The following is a 19,025-nucleotide window of genomic DNA, read 5'->3' on the forward strand; positions in this document are numbered from 1 at the left end:
CGATTGACCCTATTCCGGAATAAGAATACATTCCGGATTATTCCAAGTATTCTGCTCTCTGGAGCAGAATGTTTGGAATACATTCCATGTATTCCGGAATTGGAATAGCGTCTCAATCGAACGGTTGTTCGGGTTTATTACTATTATTCTTATTCCGGAATAGTGTCAATCGAACGCACCCTTAAGATTCACGGCTCTGACTCCATGCAGGCATTATGTAATTCAGATTTTCTGGATTTTGGAAAGTAAAAGCAGTGCAAAATAAATTGTTCTTCTCTGAGCAACGGGTATTCTTATAAAAAAGGTTTTATTGAAAAAAAGGGTGTACTCAGAAGCATCTCTTCGAAAAGTACAGACATCGGAGAATTGTGCAGCAAGGTGTCCTTCGCTTGTTTGAATTAACATTTTGATGAAGCATTTGTGCGACGAGAGAAACCTGAGAAACGGTTAATATAAACTAAATTAGTTTTGATCCTTTTTCCCCTTCGCTTAGTTTTGAAATCTCTCAGGGTGTTGGTCCGAAACGAGATTTGAATCATCAATATATAAGATGACAGTGTGTCAGTTAAAGTCGGTTTTGAGGGTTACAAAAACAAATATTCTCAACTTCACTGAAGCTTTATTAACATAACCGACGCAACACATTGCTTTATTGTCGTCCATATTGTATGTGGCACATGTATATCCATGTCTTAGTTGAAATTAAGTTTTGAATGATTTATTGTAATTTTCAATAAAACACGGACTTCGTCAGTCTATCCAGGGGCACTTTGTTTTTGCGGCCATGACGTTAGTCGTTAAGGAAGAACAAAAAGAATTTGTGTGGGTAAATTTATGCGTCAGGAATAGTTTTCTTAAACAAAAGGTTTATTGATAGGCAGATCAAAAGAAAACAGTACTTTTGTACTGCTGCGGCGGCACACTCTAATTACCACCCTAATTTTTTCGTGGCACATAATAAAACGTGTGTCTGTTTTTGATCTATTTTCTTTATAATATCGTTACAGTTGGTTAAAAAAACTTAAACGAAAGTGGCTGTCAAACTGCAATTCATATCGTTTACTATCCATCGCCGCTATAAACAAACAATATCTTCAGTTTTTCTTGCACCTTGAAAACAACTTCTCTGCGCAGAGAAACAAAAAAATGAACGCTTCACAGTTGCCTTCATTCAACTGTTCCAGCTCAAGTTTTCCTGATTCAGAAGAAGAAAGGAACGCTTTTCAACAATTCTGCCGTTGTTATATCCCACCAGAGTCGTGGCACACGGTGGCTGAAGTTGTACTCAGCAAGTTGCTTTTGGTCATCTCAATTTTGGGAAATTTGCTCGTTATTTATGTCTTGCAAAGGATGAAACGAAATGGGGATCAACAGAGTGCAATGAAACTGCTCATTCAGAACCTTAGCGTTGCCGACATGTTGGTGTGTATCATGTACAATGTGAATGAAGCAATAGGAATCGACTCTAGGTTCACCACTACACCTGTTTGCAAACTGTTCGCTGGTCTGTTGTGGACTACTCTGTCCGTGTCTTCGTGCTTGATTTGCTGTGTTTCTGCTGAACGCTATCTTGCAGTTGTCAAACCATTTGACTTCGCTCTAGACACACGGCGAACAATTCTTCTGGTGGGATTTTCCTGGTATTACTCTCTCGTTTTTACTATTCCAGATTTCTACTTTTTAACAAAGTTAGAAACACCGTATTGCGGAAAAGGAATAATCTCTTATTGCTCGTACGATTTCATGAGAGGAACGGATATTTCAGTGATTTACACAATGACTGTCTCTGCAACTTTTCTTGTTCCAATCTTTTTTATCGTTTGCGTTAATATTGCCCTTATACGAAGCCTATTGGCCAGTCAGGGCTCGAAGCTGTTCCGAAAGTTTCGTCCGACTATCAAAGACGCCAAGAAACGGCGAGGAGTAGTATTTATTGTTTTATTATTGACCGCCATATTTGTTGTGTGTTCACTTCCATTCGCTACGTACTTGATGTTAAATGCACTAGATGCTACAGTTCCACAACAAGTAGTTGTAGTGGCTTACTATCTGATGCTTGTTAACAGTACTGCCAATGCTTTCGTTTATTCCTTTTTCAGTGTGGAATTCCGTAGGAACTGTAAGAAGCTATTTTTACTGCCCCTAAATTGCTTTAAGTAACATATGTTGTACTCAAGATAAATAAAGAATTATCCGGCTGAATAGCTTTCGCTTGACGCAAACTTCAGGTAAATCTGTACATTAACAAGAGTACAAATTGCTTATTTTCGTCCGGTGATCCAGGTTAGCTTATATATAAGGACCACAGCCGAAAATGAATAAAAAAGAAATTTTCACAACAAAACAAACAGATTGAGGCTTTGCAATATGTGTCTTTTAGAACTGTTGTTATCGTGGTAAAGACCTTGAGTATCCTTTCATTAAACTTTCACCACAAAAGCAGCGCTTCAGCTTTGAGGATCAAACAAGCTTATGTCTCTCTGTGTAGACTAAATCCTCTCCAGAAGAGAGTTAAATGTCTTAAATGAGGTATTCATTTTTTCTTTTCTTCAGAGCTAATTAGTTCCTGTTTTAATACAACGTTAAACCGACGAAATTAAAACAGTGCAATGATTACTAATAATAAAAATCCTTTTAAGGAAACAATGCCGTTTCCAAGTTATACGACTTTGGAAAAAAGTATTAACACGGCAGAGGTCTCGATACTTTTGCTCTTGCCGTGGGCAAGCTGAGATTTTTTCATGTCACTTCGTCTATTTACACTCTTTCCAGGTTTCGCTCATCACAAGGAATCTCGATCGATAGCAGCTTATTCAACATCGAGATTTACATCTAAGTTCATTTTCCACTCTCGCTAAAAGGGGAAGACCCTATATTCTCATTAAGGTAACCTTCTTCAAAGAGCGTTTGAGGGTGACGTAACATAGATGATGAATAGATGAATTTTTGTGTTCCATTCTCCCGCCTAGCACCACAGTTTCTTTAGAATTCAGGAAACAACAACAATAACAAAACAACAGACAAACGTTTTTAAAGGCTCTGCATTTCTAAGAGACCCCAACCAGGGGCCCACCATTGATTGGAGACATTTTCCAGATTAAATTGAAATTTGGGAGGAGAGGGGTAAATCGGAGTACAAAGAGAACCAAAAACAAACCAAGAGAGAATTTCTCTTGTTACCATCAAGAACCATAATGGGTCCTGTTGTCATCTCATTTGTTCTAGGCAGTGCCGGATATTGGTGCCAAGTCGTCGTATGCATCAAGAGAGTTTTAAAGCAAACGAACAAACAAAAACCAAAATAACAACAACAACAAAACAGGCCTGGAGTTTGTGTAGTCTGAAATGTCATCCCATCTCTTCACGTCACCCCGCCGCAACAGGAAAGCTCTTTCCGCTGGCCACCCACGATTCAAACCCACGATGCACACACCTTCTCCCCAGTTCCTCTCCGATGCTACAGACAGTGACGTCCAGTTTCCGGTTTCACGGAATGCGGCTCGTCGTAGTCGTAGTGTCCATTGCCACTCGTGAGGTTTTTTTGAATGGGAGTGTTTTCTCTTAACCACTGAGTGAAAACTTTTGAATATTCATGAATTTCTGCTTCTTTCTGTGGTTCAAACTGACTCGGTGACCGTCAAAACGTGTACTGTTGAAAGTAAGAAATCATTCCTTCGATCAAGCAGTCGGCTTGAAAAGCACAGACTTTCCGGACTAAAATAACGCTTCTTTCAGGAAAAAAAGATCCTAATGTCGGACCTTGACGACATTGAAGATATATTTGAGGTAGGTACACGAGTATGAAAGTGTTTATTAAGACAACTTTGTCAAATTCATATTTGCTCCATAGTTGTTACTGTTTACACGGAATACTATGTGCCGTTCAGACTTCCCACACACGCGATTGATATAAGCAAGATTATCGATTACCTCGGTTAGTGAGTAAGTATGTTCCATTGTGATAAGTGAGACTAGTTGAACTGATCGGAATGAAATATTGCAACAACTTGGGCAGGCAAGCATGAAAATATGAATAATTCTAACTTAAACTTAATCAATTAAATTAAGCTCAATCCTTAATCCTTTAACGTCACACGGATTCGATTTATTAGTCGTGCTCAAAAATTTAATCTTACATAAAATCATAAATCGTATAGTTTAGAGGACGTTTACAGCCAGTTTGATAATATCTCTGCTCATCTTATTATCTTTTGGTTATGGCTATTCATTTTGTTGAATGTTTATGTTTTCATTAAAAACAGCCACCCCAGTGCCCGGCCTCCCTTGTATTTGCTGAGTATTTGCGGACCTGCCCAACCCCTGATAAGGAAAAATCTGGAAACTCGTGAAAAAAAAATCGGGAGATTCTACAAAAAGTAGTGTTATTCTATTTTACAAAGCCCCATCAAGGCTTAAACAGGCACCAGCATTCCCTGCAAAATTTCTGTTTTTATTCAGCAGGGTAACATTTCATTTCAGAATGATATTTCCCAAAAGACCGTGAGATTAAGAATTTTGTTGTGAGGCCGTGAGAAAAGTTAAAAAAATTGTGAGACTCACAGGAGAATCATGAGAGTTGGCAGGTCTGTATTTATTTTTTCAGGTTGCGAGTTTCTATGGGCAATCTGGGGAGCGTCTTCCTGGGAATTGTTAGAGGGTTGTATTGTTCTGTTTGCCAAATCTTTACTCCAGATTTTAACAATACCTATAAGGCAAATGTAAGAGAGTACTCCCCCGGAGAATTTCATGATGATAAACACGATCAATTATTAACTTGGTAACTTTTAAGCATGTTAAGTGAAGGCAGCCATTAAGTGAAGATGAATTTGAAGCTGGTGTAGTGTGCTTTTTCACACGTTTCAAAATGGCATCCGACAGAAGAAAAATGAGGGAAATTTGTACACAGTTACATGCCCAGTGTGAACACAATATCACTTTTTTGCCAGTATGCAGCTGGCACTAGTGCTTGGGTATGAAGTGCAAGCATAGTCTTTGATCCTTGATTCTGATAATTGGGGAAAGGAGGATGAAAGTGCATTATAAACACCATTTTTGGCCTTATAAACGAAATTCCCAAAGCCTCTCTTCAGCTTTAGTCTGACTTAGAATTATCACACAGTTAAGCAAATCATTAAGTGAGCAAGGGAGGTGAGCTAGACTGAAATATGTGAACAAGCTGAAGAGGAGCTGCACGAGAGTTAGTTAAAACAGTTAGATTTTCATTTTTGGAAAATCATTTATGCACTGCAAAATGAATATAGTGAAAAGTAGAGGTGAAGTTGTAAGTTTTTAAATATATTTTTCAATGGTTTCCTCTTATAGTGGGTGGAGTCCATCACAGAGAAGAGTGTGCAGAGTATCTCCTTCTTCTGTCTTCCCTTAACCCCAGTTTCACCAGTTTGCATTTAGTTTTTTGCTAGTGATATTTGCTAATCTGCATAAAATTGTACCTAAATCTTCGGAAACACACCGTTTAATCATTTTACTGTAATCTACCACCTAATTAGGGATGGTTAGAAAAACCTGTGGAAGAAGATGTCAGTAAGAACAAGGGCTGGCTGAAAAAATCATTTGCAAAGAAATGGAAGAAAGGATATTATGTTCTACGTAAGTATTGTGCGGGGAATCAGCCATTCCTGCAGTGGTTTGACAAAGAGGATGGCTGGCGAAGGCAGATGCCCCGTGGGACAATAGAACTGTTTCCAAGGTACAAAGTGTTTAAGAGAGCAGAGCACAAGGCCAAGCAGTTTGTCTTTGAGATAAGCACTGATGCTGAGTCCCTGTTGCTTGCGGCTGAGAGTGAGACTGTTATGGACTTGTGGGTCATTCAGCTACAGATGCAAACTTTGATGAACCCACGAATAGCAGGTTGGTTTGCATGAGGTGTTATGTCATTTAAATGCAAATTGAACTAAGTTCTATAAAGAGCAGCTGTTTTTTAAAGGGCATTTAGTGGTAACATGGATATGTGTAATGCAATAAGCACTCTTGTTGTAGCTTCACGGAGCACTTTTCAGGGTGTCAGTTTCTCTGTGGAGCATTAAATGCTCCACAAAATTTTCATTAAAAACAAATTAAAAGAGCTTGGAAGGAGATTGTTTCATTTTGGCCCCTCTCTTTCCAAGCTCTTTTAATTTGTTTTTACTGTAAGCAAAGTGAAACCGACATGCCTTGACCACTCTTTTTGGGTGTGCCTGGGTTACAGGCATCGCCTGCCATGGGAGCAGTTCACCAGACATTGCAGGCACCAATCTTCATTCAGTGTGAAGCAGTTGTCAAACTCTTGTTTCTCTGTTGTGTTACCTGCTGGAGCAGCTTTCCAGGTAGCTGCTCCTTTCCTATGGAATAAGTTACCAAGGTCCACGTGCGAACTTAGAATCTTTTAAGACTTTAATTAAGACATTTTTATTTAAGGAATCATTTCAGTTATCTTAGTATATCTATATCTCTATATATTTGTAATTATCTTTTACTCATTTAAATGTAAATATTTTTAAGATTTATGATAGAAAGATTTGTAAAATTTAGTTATTAATTACTATTGTGATGCACTTTTGAATATTTTATAGAAAAGGTACAATACAAATTATATTATTATTATTATTACCTTAGTTTATTAGGGTAACCCTGTTTTTTATTGCCCCCTAACCACGTGAATACATTTGTATACTGTGAGATGCTGTTTTTTCTTTGTAATACTTGCAACAAATAAGTTTGCTGTTTAGCTGCCGTTTTTCTTATTTCTGATAATTTTCACGATCTTATGTTTATCACAGGTGAAGTGTTTAGAGTCCGAGGCAGTGGTAATCGGCAAATGCAACGAATAGGAGCAAGGGACCAACAGTGCCTTTTGCACATCTCTAAATGGGGTTTGACGCTAGCACTGGAACGCACACGAGCTGTACTGGCCCAGTGGCCACTGACTACAATACGCAATTATGAATCATTGGATGCTAATGAGTTCATATTTGAGGCTGGAAGAGCCTCACCAATGGGTGAAGGAAAGTACGATTTTTTCACGCAAAATGGTGATGATAACAGGATATTTGATGTTATTGACAGTTTTGCTTCAGCTAGACTGAGGAGGCAGCCTGGGGTTCATTCACCAGCGGCATTAAATCATAACTTGACCGACGATGACATTGAAAGAGCTTATGATCAACTCCGGTTTTCAGTTAGCTGGCAGTCTACTGTATCAGGTATTTGCTTAGCTGAAATACAATGATATTAATTCACCTTGAAATAATAAATTAGCAAGTACCTGTGCCATTTTTCCTCAAATGAGTGAAAACTTTTTGCCTAAGCAAGGGGCAGGGGAGCCCTTATAAATTTTGGCTTTGAGCAAACTGAATGTTTGCGATAGGGTAGGTACAAAACTCAGACTGGATCAGCTCATTTACTTACGGGGTACATAGTGGGTATTATTGTCTGAAAAGTATTTGAGTGAGTTGATCTGGTTCCAGTTTTGTACTCTTCTTAGCTTTTGTAACTGAAGTAGAGGTTTCTGCTATTCAAAGACAATGGTCTAAGTTGTACCTTGGAAATTTTGGTCATTTATTTTTACTTTAAAAGTGAAGATAAAAGAACTAGCTCTGCAAGCATAACTTTATGTAAGTGGACGTAACCCAAACTGATCACTGAATAAAGAAGAAACTTAGCAGGTATTTTTTACACGTTACATTCCACAAATGTGAATACAGGTCCTTGTGCTGCAGATAAAACAGCAAAACCAGAAGTGTCTCCTAGCCCTAATCCCTATCCAAAATGTTGTTTTTGATCAAGGGGAAACTATTTGGTTTACTGGTAGTTACCAATCGATAAAACAGTGACCTGCAATGGTGACCTATGAAATTTGACCTATAGAAAACCTGTCCAAATAAACTTTCAATGTTATCTAGGCCCTCCATTCAGCCGGGATGGGACGTTGAGGAACATCAACCCAACTGCTCCACAATCTATTGACACAGCAGGCTCATCACAAGGCATGTACAATCATCTGGGAAGATCTGACAGTATTGGAAGTGCACATAGTTTAGGTGGTGTCTCCTTGAATTCGGAGTCCAATCTTTGCTACAATCGTCTGGATCGATTGCCAAGCTGGGGTTCTCAGTCATCTCATGCTAGGGACCAGTACAATAGGCTTAACCCTGTGCCATCAGCAAGTAGCATACACGACGGTACCTACGATCGATTGGCTCGTTCACCTAGTACTTCAAGCCGTACCTCAGTTCCTCCTCTGGTAAGTTTGTAAGCATGGCTAACACAAGTCTCTTTGTTGCTGAAATAAATAATAATTATTCACCAAAGTGGAGGTGGCTGTTGTTGAATATTTACCGAGCCTCGCAGCGGTGAGGTAAATATCACCACTAGCCCCTGATACCGAGGTGAATAATATTTAGTAACACCAAAGAAAATTTGTCATGGAAGTCCGAGGAAATGAATGTCAAATTTCCCAAGAATTGTGATTACACAGGTAAAATTCTGAAAATTTCATTTGTAAGATGTAATTTTGTGAAATTTGACATTCATTTTCTCGGGCTCCCATAAGAAATTTTTTTGGGGTTACTACAGATGATTTATTACATCTTTAGCCCTTCAAAAATGTAAGAAAGAATGCAATATGCTTTAAATTATTCTGGTACAAGATTTTTGTCCACTAAAAGTCAAAATTACCCAATGTCCTGGTGGATTCCATCTTAATAAGTTTTCATATTTTAGTTCCATTGTGTGGGTTAGTGCGGTCTGGTTGTGTGGTCTGAAATTGATTATTATAAAATACGTGAAATGTGTGCTCATTAAAAGTGCAATCAAGTGGCCACTTTCAAATTGAGTAAGGGACTGGGACTACATCACCTTAATTAACCAAAGAGTATTGAAACTTGAAAAAAAAAAAAATCAAACAAACAGACAAAAAAAAACCAATGGAAAAAAAATCTCTTCCAATAGCTCTCTATATTGATAAAGTGTGCCCTATATTCAAATTTACTATAATTTTCCATCTTTTTAGCAGGCTTCAGAAAATAAGAATTAGACCAATCTGGGCATGGATCAGGCTTTATTAATTTGACTGCTAAGGGAGGCGTACTTGAACAAATAATAATTTTGCAGCCAAGACTGTGTATGAAACCTGAATGCTGGAAAGGTCAATTGGGGATTGTACCTCAAAAATGGTGTTCTTCTAAAAAGTGGGTGGGTTTATGCTAGTCCTGCTATAAGGGGTGCTAAAAATATTTTTATCTTTAACTTACAAATCCACTATGTATTCTGCTTGCTAGACTGGCTCCCAGAGCTGACTCCATGATACATGTTATGGTGTTTACAGGACCGAGGACTACAAAAAGAAGAAAAGCCTCCCTTGCCTTTGAAACGTTTGCCACGGGGAAAAGAAACCAATAAGCCATCTCTAGACAATGTGGGAATTAGACAACCTGTTCGTGATTTAACAAGTAGTAAAGCATGTGCTCCAGAATCAAGTGGTGGAAAGTCGAAAGTGATTGAGCCCCACTCTTTGCCGGCATCATCCCAGAGAATGACTAATGTATACCAGGAGAGTCCAGAGAAAGGAAGCTTTGCAAGGGAAGAAAGGAAAATCTCAGTGGTTGGATCTCCCAACTTTGTGTATCTTAATGCAGCTAATTCATCAAGTGTTGAAGTTCTACCTCATGTTTATGCTACAGTGGATCCTAGCAAAATGAAAAAGAACCGGCAGCAGGCTGAAATGGCTTCAGGCTCCACTCTTGTCCATACAAGGAGAAAAAGCAAGAGTTCTGATAGCATCTTGAGTGGTTCACCCTCAAGTCCTCCCAAATACACTCATTTTGGAGCATTTGCCGCTAACAATGATGATAGCAAGGCACTTGATGATACATTCTTTCCTATCATACCACCACAAAAGCCGCGCTCTGAAAGGGTGTCATTAGCGAACACAGTTAGCCCATCGGATTATGGTGAAGGAAAAGCAGAGTTTATTACTGTTGCACCAGAACTACCAGCTAAGAAGGGCTCGTATACTGGCCAAGTGGAGATATTAGAGAGAACTCTGTCAGAAATGTCTAATGTTTCATGGGAAGGGGAATAAAAAGGATGATGATTATGCTTCTTAGGCCCGGTTCGGATGGGATACTTCACATGAGCCGAATTAAATTCAGTGAATGAAGTTTATGTGAAGTACAGGGTTTGAATCAATTTGAAACAGCTAACTGAATTTGGATATGGCTCAGCTGTTCTTCATGCCTGGCTGAATAATGACTGGGGACTGGTGGTGATTCAGACGTCCTTAAGGCAGTCTGAATCAATTCAGCTGGTGTAAATTAATTTGTGTCGGCTTAAACTTGGAGTTGATTGGGCTCATGTGAAGTACGAGAACTGAAAACCAATTGAAATCAATAATTATTGTTACTTTAAGTTGTGTTGTGGATAATATTAGTGTAATATTCATTTGAGTTTTTTGTACTTTGAAAATCAACAGGTATAATTTTACAAGATTATTTTAGTCCATAGATGCAACAATTATTGTCAATTTATTATAAAGTTGCAATGCTTTATTAAGCCCAGCCCCTTTATTTATGGGGATTAAAGATAGGGGGGGCTATAAATACAGCAACATGAAGTTTGCTTACTCATGTTGATATGTTAATAATGGTTTTCTGTTCCTTGTGAGATTGGAAAGTAATACTAATATAACTAGTCCCTCATTGGTGTATTTTTGTTGGATTGGGTTAAGAAGGCAGGGATGAAGCTTATAGCAGGCTGCCAACCATTTTTTCTTGTTGACAAAAAGATTACCACCAGTTCAAATTGCTCTGGCATACAAAGACATGAGGTAATTTTGAAGGTGCAGTTGAGTACAAAAGCTGGCATGACTTCTACCTAGCTACATCCCTGATTATGCGGGGTGGGGCTCACTAAAGGCCAATGTGGGGTTGAGAAGAATGGTTGTGATATGCTATTTCTTTTTAGTAAAGGCATGTTTATTCCAAAGAGGGCTGTTTGCTCAAGCTTTCTAGCTTTTTCTGTTTTCTATACAGCTCAAGATAGCCTGTTCAAAATAATATTGAATGCATTGTTCTCTCCTATGTAATGAAAGGCCTTCCCAAATTCACTTCAAAACAGCAAGAAAACATAGGGAAACTTCACTTTCATTGATTTTTATTTTTAAAAATACTATATTACTAAAAATACAAAAATATATTATCTACTAAATTTTTCAATTTTATTTCAATGTGGCAGGGCCATAGCTAGCAAGAAGCACCTAGATTGTTTAGATTTTCACCAAATTAAAACACTATATTACTAAAAATACAAAAATATATTATCTACTAAATTTTTCAATTTTATTTCAATGTGGCAGGGCCATAGCTAGCAAGAAGCTCCTAGATTGTTTAGATTTTGACCAAATTAAAAGAAAATATTGTGTTGGATAAAATAATTCTGCCGTAAAACAAATTTGAATTTTTCTGACAAAATAGTACCTTACAAAAAATGCTGAAAGGAATTTTTCATAGCTTTCTTGTGGGGCATGCCTTCAGACCCCCCTAGCAACCCGTACCTTCAATGATCACCGAGCTTGCCTTGTCTGTGGTGAAGGTGTGGCCATGGCCCTTTCTACCCTAGAGTAAAGGCGTGACATAACTGCTTTTATGCGTTATTTAGAAAGAATACTTCACTATTAAATTGTTTTATAATTTTAAGTGGCTGTCATTATTTTGTACTGAAACACAGAAAAGAGTTCAGTGCCCAAAAGGAACACCTCTGCACACTTCCAGTTTTTTAAACCACTTGATTTCTTGAAGTGAATGCTGCAAGAACTTGTAATATTCACTGCAGCAAGTGTAACACTCTTCCAACTTGTCTTCCAGATTTGTTGTTTGGTTTTTGCGCGAGATGTTGCTTTTAGGGTGACAGCCTGCAGAATTGACCTTTCAGAATTCATAAATTTTCTTTTAAGTCATAAATTACTGATGACTTATTCTTAATTTCCACTCATGTTGAATAACCATCTTAATATATATAGTATAAATTGCAAAAAAAACCTAGCCTTAAAAACTCATTCATTAAAATTAATGCCATGTCTGTCTTTATCAATACAGTAACCACTTTGATAAAAAATAGACCATTGTTCATAAAATATATACATTTTTGTTTTCACATAAGTGGACTGGACATCAGTTCCTGATTGATATCTATTGACAAGTTGATTGGAGTAAATCGGCATTTTATGTAAATAGTAGTGTCTAGTAATAAAATAGTTTTCAACAACACTGTTGCGGCGTGTATTATCATTGGTGTCAATTTGTGATTGCTTCCAATAAAAAATTTATTGTTTTATTTTACCAAAAATAAAGGTATTCTCCTTAATGTAACTGCTGAATTTTTACGCTACAGAAATTCACATTCTATCATGTCTTTAACCCTTTAAGCTCTAAGAGTGATCAGCATCAAATTTCTCCCTCTAATGTCGATGCTTTGTAAAACAGAGTGGTCATGAGAATTATGGACATGATCACACAAGATGAATTTGCTTGATATTTTATCAACTTCTCCCCACTACTTTTGTAGGAAATGAACGGGGGCAACAAATGAGAATTCAAATTTTGATCTTAGGGTTTAAAGGGTTAAAGTTATAATAGGTGTAACAAAAAATCCCTCCTCTACTATAGGGTCTTGTTATGGACATGTAAACATATCATTTATTTTCTAAATATTTATTCACCAATATTAAGGATTTTCTGTTTATTAAAATGATGTCAACAGTCAATGTTATTTTGAATAAACAGGCAAAAAAAGGGGGGGGGGGGGGGGGTTAAAAAACTAGATCGATTTCTGGCAGAGTAAACAATAACATAATTCTCTGGGAACAGGACAAATGTACATAATATATAATTTAAATGCTTCTGCCCCTGGGACTTTGTGTTAACTGTGGGTCTTAAATTCTTATTGGAGCAGTAGCAAATTCTAGGGGTTTATGTGTCATAACAAAAATAATATTCCTTGTACTACAATAAACACATTTTATAGTCATGAGTCACTCCTACAGTAAAAAAACAGTTACATTATTTCATTTTTATGCTCATGAACAAAACAAATTGATAATAATTTATGCAGTGCACTATTTAATACAATTGTCATCAGAAGGCCACATTAATATTTTGATAAACAAACGCACAAATTGACATAGCAGTATGTACTATGATCATAGTGGCTATGCAATTTGGCTACATGACGAAAATTATTACCTTTTCAAATTCAATTTGATTACTACGTTGCCTAGTAAGAAGTTAAACTGAGTGACTATTCATATTCTTTAATTTTGAGTTAACTGATGGTATTAATGTATTGACGTTACTATCACTCAGTCAATACATCAAGACCTCGGTCTGAGATTTTCCTGTAATGACCTCACTCTCGGTTAATAAGTACATTTGTAGTATTTAACAATAATATGCACCCAAGGCTGTGCTCTAAGGAAAATTGAAGGGAGCCCAGTGCTCTGAAACTGTAAAATCTAGCATAAGCCCAGCATATGATCTGTACTAAAAGACTAAGATTTCCTAGTCGTCTGAGAGCAAAAGTTAGGCGCAAGGGGCCACCGGGGTCTGCTAGAGCACAGCCCTGTTAACCTTGTTGATGATGTTAATAATTTCCTCCAAGTTGAAAGAAAATGAATAATCAAACATTTTTTTGTGGCCTCCCCGTGTGAGAGTTGAAGGTCATGCACTAGACTCTACAACTCTCTCACTTCCCAGTGCAGTGCATGCTTGCAGGCTATAATACTGATCCCACAAGGACAATGAATAATCCTGTAAGTTGGTTCTCTGCAATAATTAAGTGCATGTAGTTCTTACTAATAAACTAGTGGTACGAAGTGGACATAAAATTAGGTGCTACTAATGAATGCCACCTTAGATATCACTAATTAATGGCAATAATGTGCACTAAAGGAAAAGTTCAGTGTACTCTAAGACTTCTTTGGACTTCTCTTCGGTTTTGTAATCTGTAGTGACTTGGGTCTTAGTTCTGGCTGATTTAATTCATCATAAACAACATCTTCTTTATTGGGATCTGCTGGTGATGATGAGGACCGTCCAGGTTTTATGGGTGGTGTACCTGGTGAAAAGACCTCCTCAGTTGGTGTGACACCATGTTCTTCAACCTCTGAATGGGTGGGCAAATCTCCACTACTATCCTCTCGGGACAATTTATTTTTAGGTTTTCTCCTTGCTTTACTGAAATCTAACCCTCCTGCTTCCAGTGAAGCCTTTAAGTTCAGCACAAGTCCACTCTTTCCTCCTTTCTTAGCATTTTTGCCAGTGGTATTTGTCTTTGCAAGTGAGATTATATCTGGGGCACTGCTTTTTCTACCCTTGAATGGTACCCCCTTGATGTTCGCAGCCCTCTGTGCTGGGATTGGATACTGGCCTTGGGTGCCTTTTGGTTGGCACACCATCGTATAATCAATGCTAGCATAAGAATCAAGGTCATCTAAAGAAGACGACTTTTGAGGAACCCCTGGCTGCAATGCATTATCATCATCTAGAGAGCAGTGAAATGATTGCAGGCTTGAAGCAAAGTTCTTCCTTAACGCTGGGGAGTCTGCCGCCTTTTTGATAGGACTATGGAGGGGGCTTCTAGTAATGCTGCTTTCACTGGTCCTCTGGGTGGGGACAGGAGGTGGCACGGAAGCCCCTGTTCTTGCTGAATTTAGTGTATTGTACATGTCATCCACATGATCATTTCTTGACTGTACATTATCCAATTTTTCATTATGAATTGCACTCTTCACAGCACCACCTCTTGAAGAATCAAGAGTACTGTACATTCCATCATCATCAGCTGACAGTGAAGATTGTTTTGTAACCCTTGAAGGTGGAATTGGGTTGGCACCTACTCTTTTATCTGCATCAAGTGTATTGTAGACTTCACTACTCTCACCTGAAAAAGTTCGAAAATGCATCTTCCTTGTTGTAACTGGTGACTGATGCCCGACTTTTGTATGATCCAGTGTGTTATACATATCGCTATTTTCATCAAATGTCTGCCGCGATTTCAGATGTTTCTTAAGCAGTTGATCAGGTGTTTTCCTTACAGGAACTGGAGGAGCCTGCCTTTGGTTTGACGTTTCCAGGGTGTTGTAGGTATTGTCATCAACTTCATCAGGCACTCTCCTTACCAGGGAAGGGGGCGCTCTACTGTTTATGCCCAAAGTATTATACGTATCATCATTTGTATTAGCAGGGGATGACTGAAGATTACTGGCAAGATCACTGGAGAGCTTCCTGGCTGGGGATTTAGGTGAAGACTTTGCAGCAGGTGGCCTGGTTCTTGGCAGTGGTTGAATAGGTTTACGAGGAGGTCTAGTAGGGGCTGCATGGTCTAGGGTATTGTATGTTTGCTCAAGCTGTGAAGATGTTGAAGATGTTTGATTTTTTGTCATGTCCAGGGTGTTGTAAGCATTTTCTTCATTTCCTCGAGACGCATTGTCTACCACATGTGGAAGTGTTTCACCAAGGACATTATAAGCATCTTCTGTAACTGAGTACTGAGAGGCTGCCGGTGTTTGAAATTTGCCATGGTGGTGGGTGGTATTGTACATATCCTGTCCTTCTGTGGGTGGAGAAAGGCACTGATCAAGAACACAATATTCAGCCTCAACAAAACCTTTTGAACCCTTCTCCTCAAATCCTTGTACAGGGTGACTCAAGGTATTATACTCCTCACTGACATCTGCATCTGCAATCAATCTACTGTCTGGCACAGCTTGAGGTGTGCGTCTAATCAAAATGGGTGAAGCTTTCTTTACAGTATCTCTGGGAGGAAGGTGTCCATAAGGAGCAGCATATGCATTGTTCATTGAATTTGAACTTCCTGCCAACATCTGTTCATCTTTTCTTGGTGATGTAGCCATTGGCTTATCATAACCATTTTGCGGGATGTCCTTTCTTTCATCAGTTGGCACTGACTTCGTCTGTTCTGGTGGTTGATGTGATTTTGTTATGCTTGTTTGCCCTGCACGGGACTTGATGACATGATCCAAAAGCTTATAAATCTCATCATGTTGTGGAGTTAGGAATGTAAACTTGCCCTCTCCTGTAGGTGCTCGCCGCCCAGCTTCCACTGTAAATTTTCCTCGTGTACTCATGTATCGCCTAAGACATGTAAAGGGCCAGGCCACAAGGAGCCTTCCATCCTTTGCACAGAGAAGTCGCAGTTCACTGTTGGCAACATGGAGATGGCACATATCACTTGCTCCCAGCTTTGCCATTTGGTCATTATTTTCTGGCTCCACATAGAATGAGTTAACTGTTTAACAAATCAAAAGACAGTGCAAAATAATAAATTAAATACCTCTCAGCAACAACACAGTCAATCATCTGTGTAACCAACTCACTTAATTTTGGATTCCCCTATTTACAAGATGTCCACCCAAAATACCAAGATTTTGGTGGCCCCTCATGAAAGTTTGCCATTATTGCAAGAAGTTATAACTGTAGTTAAGTAGCCTGAATTTCATCGAATTACTTCGAGTTGTTCCCTCCTCTCAGCAGTGACGTCACTACCTGAAAACCGGGTAGTGATTTTGATTGGTTGATTGTCTAAACATTTACATAATTATGAGAAATTTTAGTGGGGTTGTCGCTTGATATCCAGCGGATCGCATCCCTTGCATGCTTGCGTAGAGTTCAAACATTTCGATAATCATTATCGTTAACAGCAAAATTGCCATTGTCTTTGAAACTGAATAGCTAAATTGAACTGTGAATGAAGAAGCATTGCGGAGAGTCAGTAGGAGTTGGTTTTTCATATATGCAGTTGATAGTTTGAACGTTAAAGATGAATCAGATGAAATTCAGGCTAGTAGTTAAGTTCTTTGATTGAAAAACTGCATTTGATATCTCGAATAAGGTCTTGCCAAGAAGAGAGGATGGATGAATGATTGAATAACTAAGGATGCTTTCATATTAATACAGAGAATCACGGTGCAAAGAAGATCATTTTTACAGCTTATCCATTGTGCAAGCTATAGCTAACATGTACTAGACCAAAAGGGCAAATTATTTTTTTGATGAACAGGATTAATGATGAAATGGCTGGTTTTCACGACTGCAAACAAAGAGAATTGCAAATGTGGTTGTTGACAATAAGCAATATGTAAATGAGAAAGAGGAGGCACTCCTCAGAAAAGGTTACCAAAACTCTTTGGCATATTTTTGTACACAAGGAAATGGAGAAAACTATTGAATTTCCAAGTTAGCATTATGCGTTATGAAAACAGTTTCTCCATGCTAATAAAAATTTAACATGATCATTATTATCTAAAATGTAAGGCAAAATATCTCCTTAAAACAAAATCCTCCAAGAAATTTTCCACTAGATTTTTTTCTAAACAATACATTTATTCCTGTGTCAACAGTGTTGTTAGAAGCCTCTATTCTGCAGCCACCTTCAGCCAGTGGTTGTGGCCACCTTTTGGTCATCCCTTGGAGAGTTCTATTGTTGTCATCTTTATTAGGCAGCCATCAAGCCCTTAGTATGCTATGTTTGGCTTTATTTTATAAATATGATAAAGAAAAATAATAGGCCATTTTCACGATGTCGAAATTTGACTACAACTACCTTTAATATTACATAATTACATATTAATGCTCCACGAAATTAAGGTATTGGAAATTAACGCGACTTAAATTAATGCGAATTTAATAGAAAACGACTTTCAAATAAAGAAAATTAACACGAGAGAGGAGGTAGAATTTCATAATAAAGGAAATTAACACAATTAAGACAGAGTTGGTGCTGACATTTTGAAATCTATCTTGGCTGAAATCAAAGGAGAAGATATTGAAGAAACATTGTAAACCTTCGCCTCAGCTTTTGTGAAAGATGAAAAATAAAGGATAAATGGAAAGAAAGAAAGCTTGTAGTTAATGTTTTTTAGGTGTCAAGAATGTCTCAACAGGTTCCAAAATTGGGGTTAAAATATTGGAAATTAAGAGCGTGGAATTAACACTGCACTTCATTAACGTCGTGGAAATTAACGCTCAACAAAATTAATGCGACTTAAATTAATGCGAAATTGTAACAATTCACGTTAATTTCATGGAGCGTTAATTTCCTATAATATGGTACAAGAATTCATTTCATTTTTGCTTTCTTATTCAAATTTGTCATTCCCACTGAGGTTTACAAAACAATAGCCTTACTTTGCACAAGAAAACAATAAACTGAAGCATTCTGGTAGTTGTTGTAAAATGGCATCATCGTGCATTGTGGACCAGTATTGCCACTCCTGTAGAATGTTCACTTCAAAATAAAGTCATAAAAATAGGCTTTTAGCTTAAGATTATCAATATTTAACGTTACAGCTGTGTCAGCATGCTAGGAAATACTTACTAATGCTTTCCCTTTCCAAAATAAGAATCCATTGATTGAGTTCATCTTCTGAATGTGCTGCTAAGCGGTAAGTGTGATCAACTGTTTTGATTTCAAAGACAAAATTGCGTCTTGGTTCATGAACTTTTAGGACTTCATAGCCGGGGTAAAGCGCCAGAACGCCTTTGGGTTCGGATTTTCGCCAATTCTTTGTTGCAGCCGGGTAAAATTCAAGACTTCTGATGTTACTTGCCAATATGTGTTTGAACACGAAATGCCGGCGTTTCCAATCTTTTTTCCCATGTTCAACTGTGGATTTGTCAAGAATTCCCTTGGAGTGAATACATAAATAAGTTATTTGAATGAGCTGCGACATTTTTGACAGTGATTTGATCATGCATGTTTGATCTCGACTGACGTATTAGCGGAAGACTACATTCAGTTCCTCAGAAAATGGCCTTATATTGTGCTGCAAAGATTTCCTTAGTGACAAATGGCCAATTACAGCTCTATAAATCATGCAAACCTTGAAAAATTTCCGTAAGTAGTGTATAAAACGGTTAATTACCTCGAACAAAACACGGACCTCCATACTTCGGCATCCTTGAGATGATACGTGCACTTCCCCCCGAGATAGCGCGGAGACTGGTACCAGTGCC

The 19,025-nt window shown here is 38.0% G+C and overlaps 3 protein-coding genes across 3 annotated transcripts; 2 read left to right on the top strand and 1 right to left on the bottom strand.

The window, feature by feature from the left end:
* The first annotated feature begins 952 nt into the window (after nucleotides 1–952).
* LOC140939069 (tachykinin-like peptides receptor 99D) lies at nucleotides 953–2,240 on the top strand. Its single transcript, XM_073388624.1, has one exon. It carries the CDS (start codon nucleotides 1,147–1,149, stop codon nucleotides 2,158–2,160), a length of 1,014 nt encoding a protein of 337 aa, XP_073244725.1. The 5' UTR covers nucleotides 953–1,146; the 3' UTR covers nucleotides 2,161–2,240.
* Nucleotides 2,241–3,526: 1,286 nt separating this feature from the next.
* Nucleotides 3,527–12,260, top strand: LOC140939257 (uncharacterized). Its single transcript, XM_073388835.1, has 5 exons — nucleotides 3,527–3,786; nucleotides 5,508–5,868; nucleotides 6,777–7,199; nucleotides 7,899–8,239; nucleotides 9,323–12,260. Exons 1-5 carry the CDS (start codon nucleotides 3,751–3,753, stop codon nucleotides 10,076–10,078), a joined length of 1,917 nt encoding a protein of 638 aa, XP_073244936.1. The 5' UTR covers nucleotides 3,527–3,750; the 3' UTR covers nucleotides 10,079–12,260.
* Nucleotides 11,132–19,004, bottom strand: LOC140939255 (uncharacterized). Its single transcript, XM_073388834.1, has 3 exons — nucleotides 18,935–19,004; nucleotides 18,388–18,697; nucleotides 11,132–16,299 (listed from the first exon to the last, which is right to left on the bottom strand). The coding sequence occupies exons 1-3, from the start codon at nucleotides 18,956–18,958 to the stop codon at nucleotides 13,958–13,960; spliced, it is 2,676 nt and encodes an 891-aa protein (XP_073244935.1). The 5' UTR covers nucleotides 18,959–19,004; the 3' UTR covers nucleotides 11,132–13,957.
* Nucleotides 19,005–19,025: the final 21 nt, after the last annotated feature.

The sequence above is a fragment of the Porites lutea genome, chromosome 5, assembly GCF_958299795.1.
Source record: "Porites lutea chromosome 5, jaPorLute2.1, whole genome shotgun sequence".
NCBI lineage: Eukaryota > Metazoa > Cnidaria > Anthozoa > Scleractinia > Poritidae > Porites > Porites lutea.

Bases quoted from the DNA above. Each gene is read 5' to 3' on its own strand.
- LOC140939069 (XM_073388624.1), top strand. From the start codon at position 1,147: ATGAACGCTTCACAGTTGCCTTCATTCAACTGTTCCAGCTCAAGTTTT.
- LOC140939257 (XM_073388835.1), top strand. From the start codon at position 3,751: ATGTCGGACCTTGACGACATTGAAGATATATTTGAG. The intron at 7,200-7,898 runs GTATTTGCTTAG...AATGTTATCTAG, and splicing joins CTGGCAGTCTACTGTATCAG to GCCCTCCATTCAGCCGGGAT. The intron at 8,240-9,322 runs GTAAGTTTGTAA...TGGTGTTTACAG, and splicing joins GTACCTCAGTTCCTCCTCTG to GACCGAGGACTACAAAAAGA.
- LOC140939255 (XM_073388834.1), bottom strand. From the start codon at position 18,958: ATGGAGGTCCGTGTTTTGTTCGAG. The intron at 18,698-18,934 runs GTAATTAACCGT...ATTCACTCCAAG, and splicing joins AGGTCCGTGTTTTGTTCGAG to GGAATTCTTGACAAATCCAC. The intron at 16,300-18,387 runs GTAAGTATTTCC...TTTGTTAAACAG, and splicing joins TTTGGAAAGGGAAAGCATTA to TTAACTCATTCTATGTGGAG.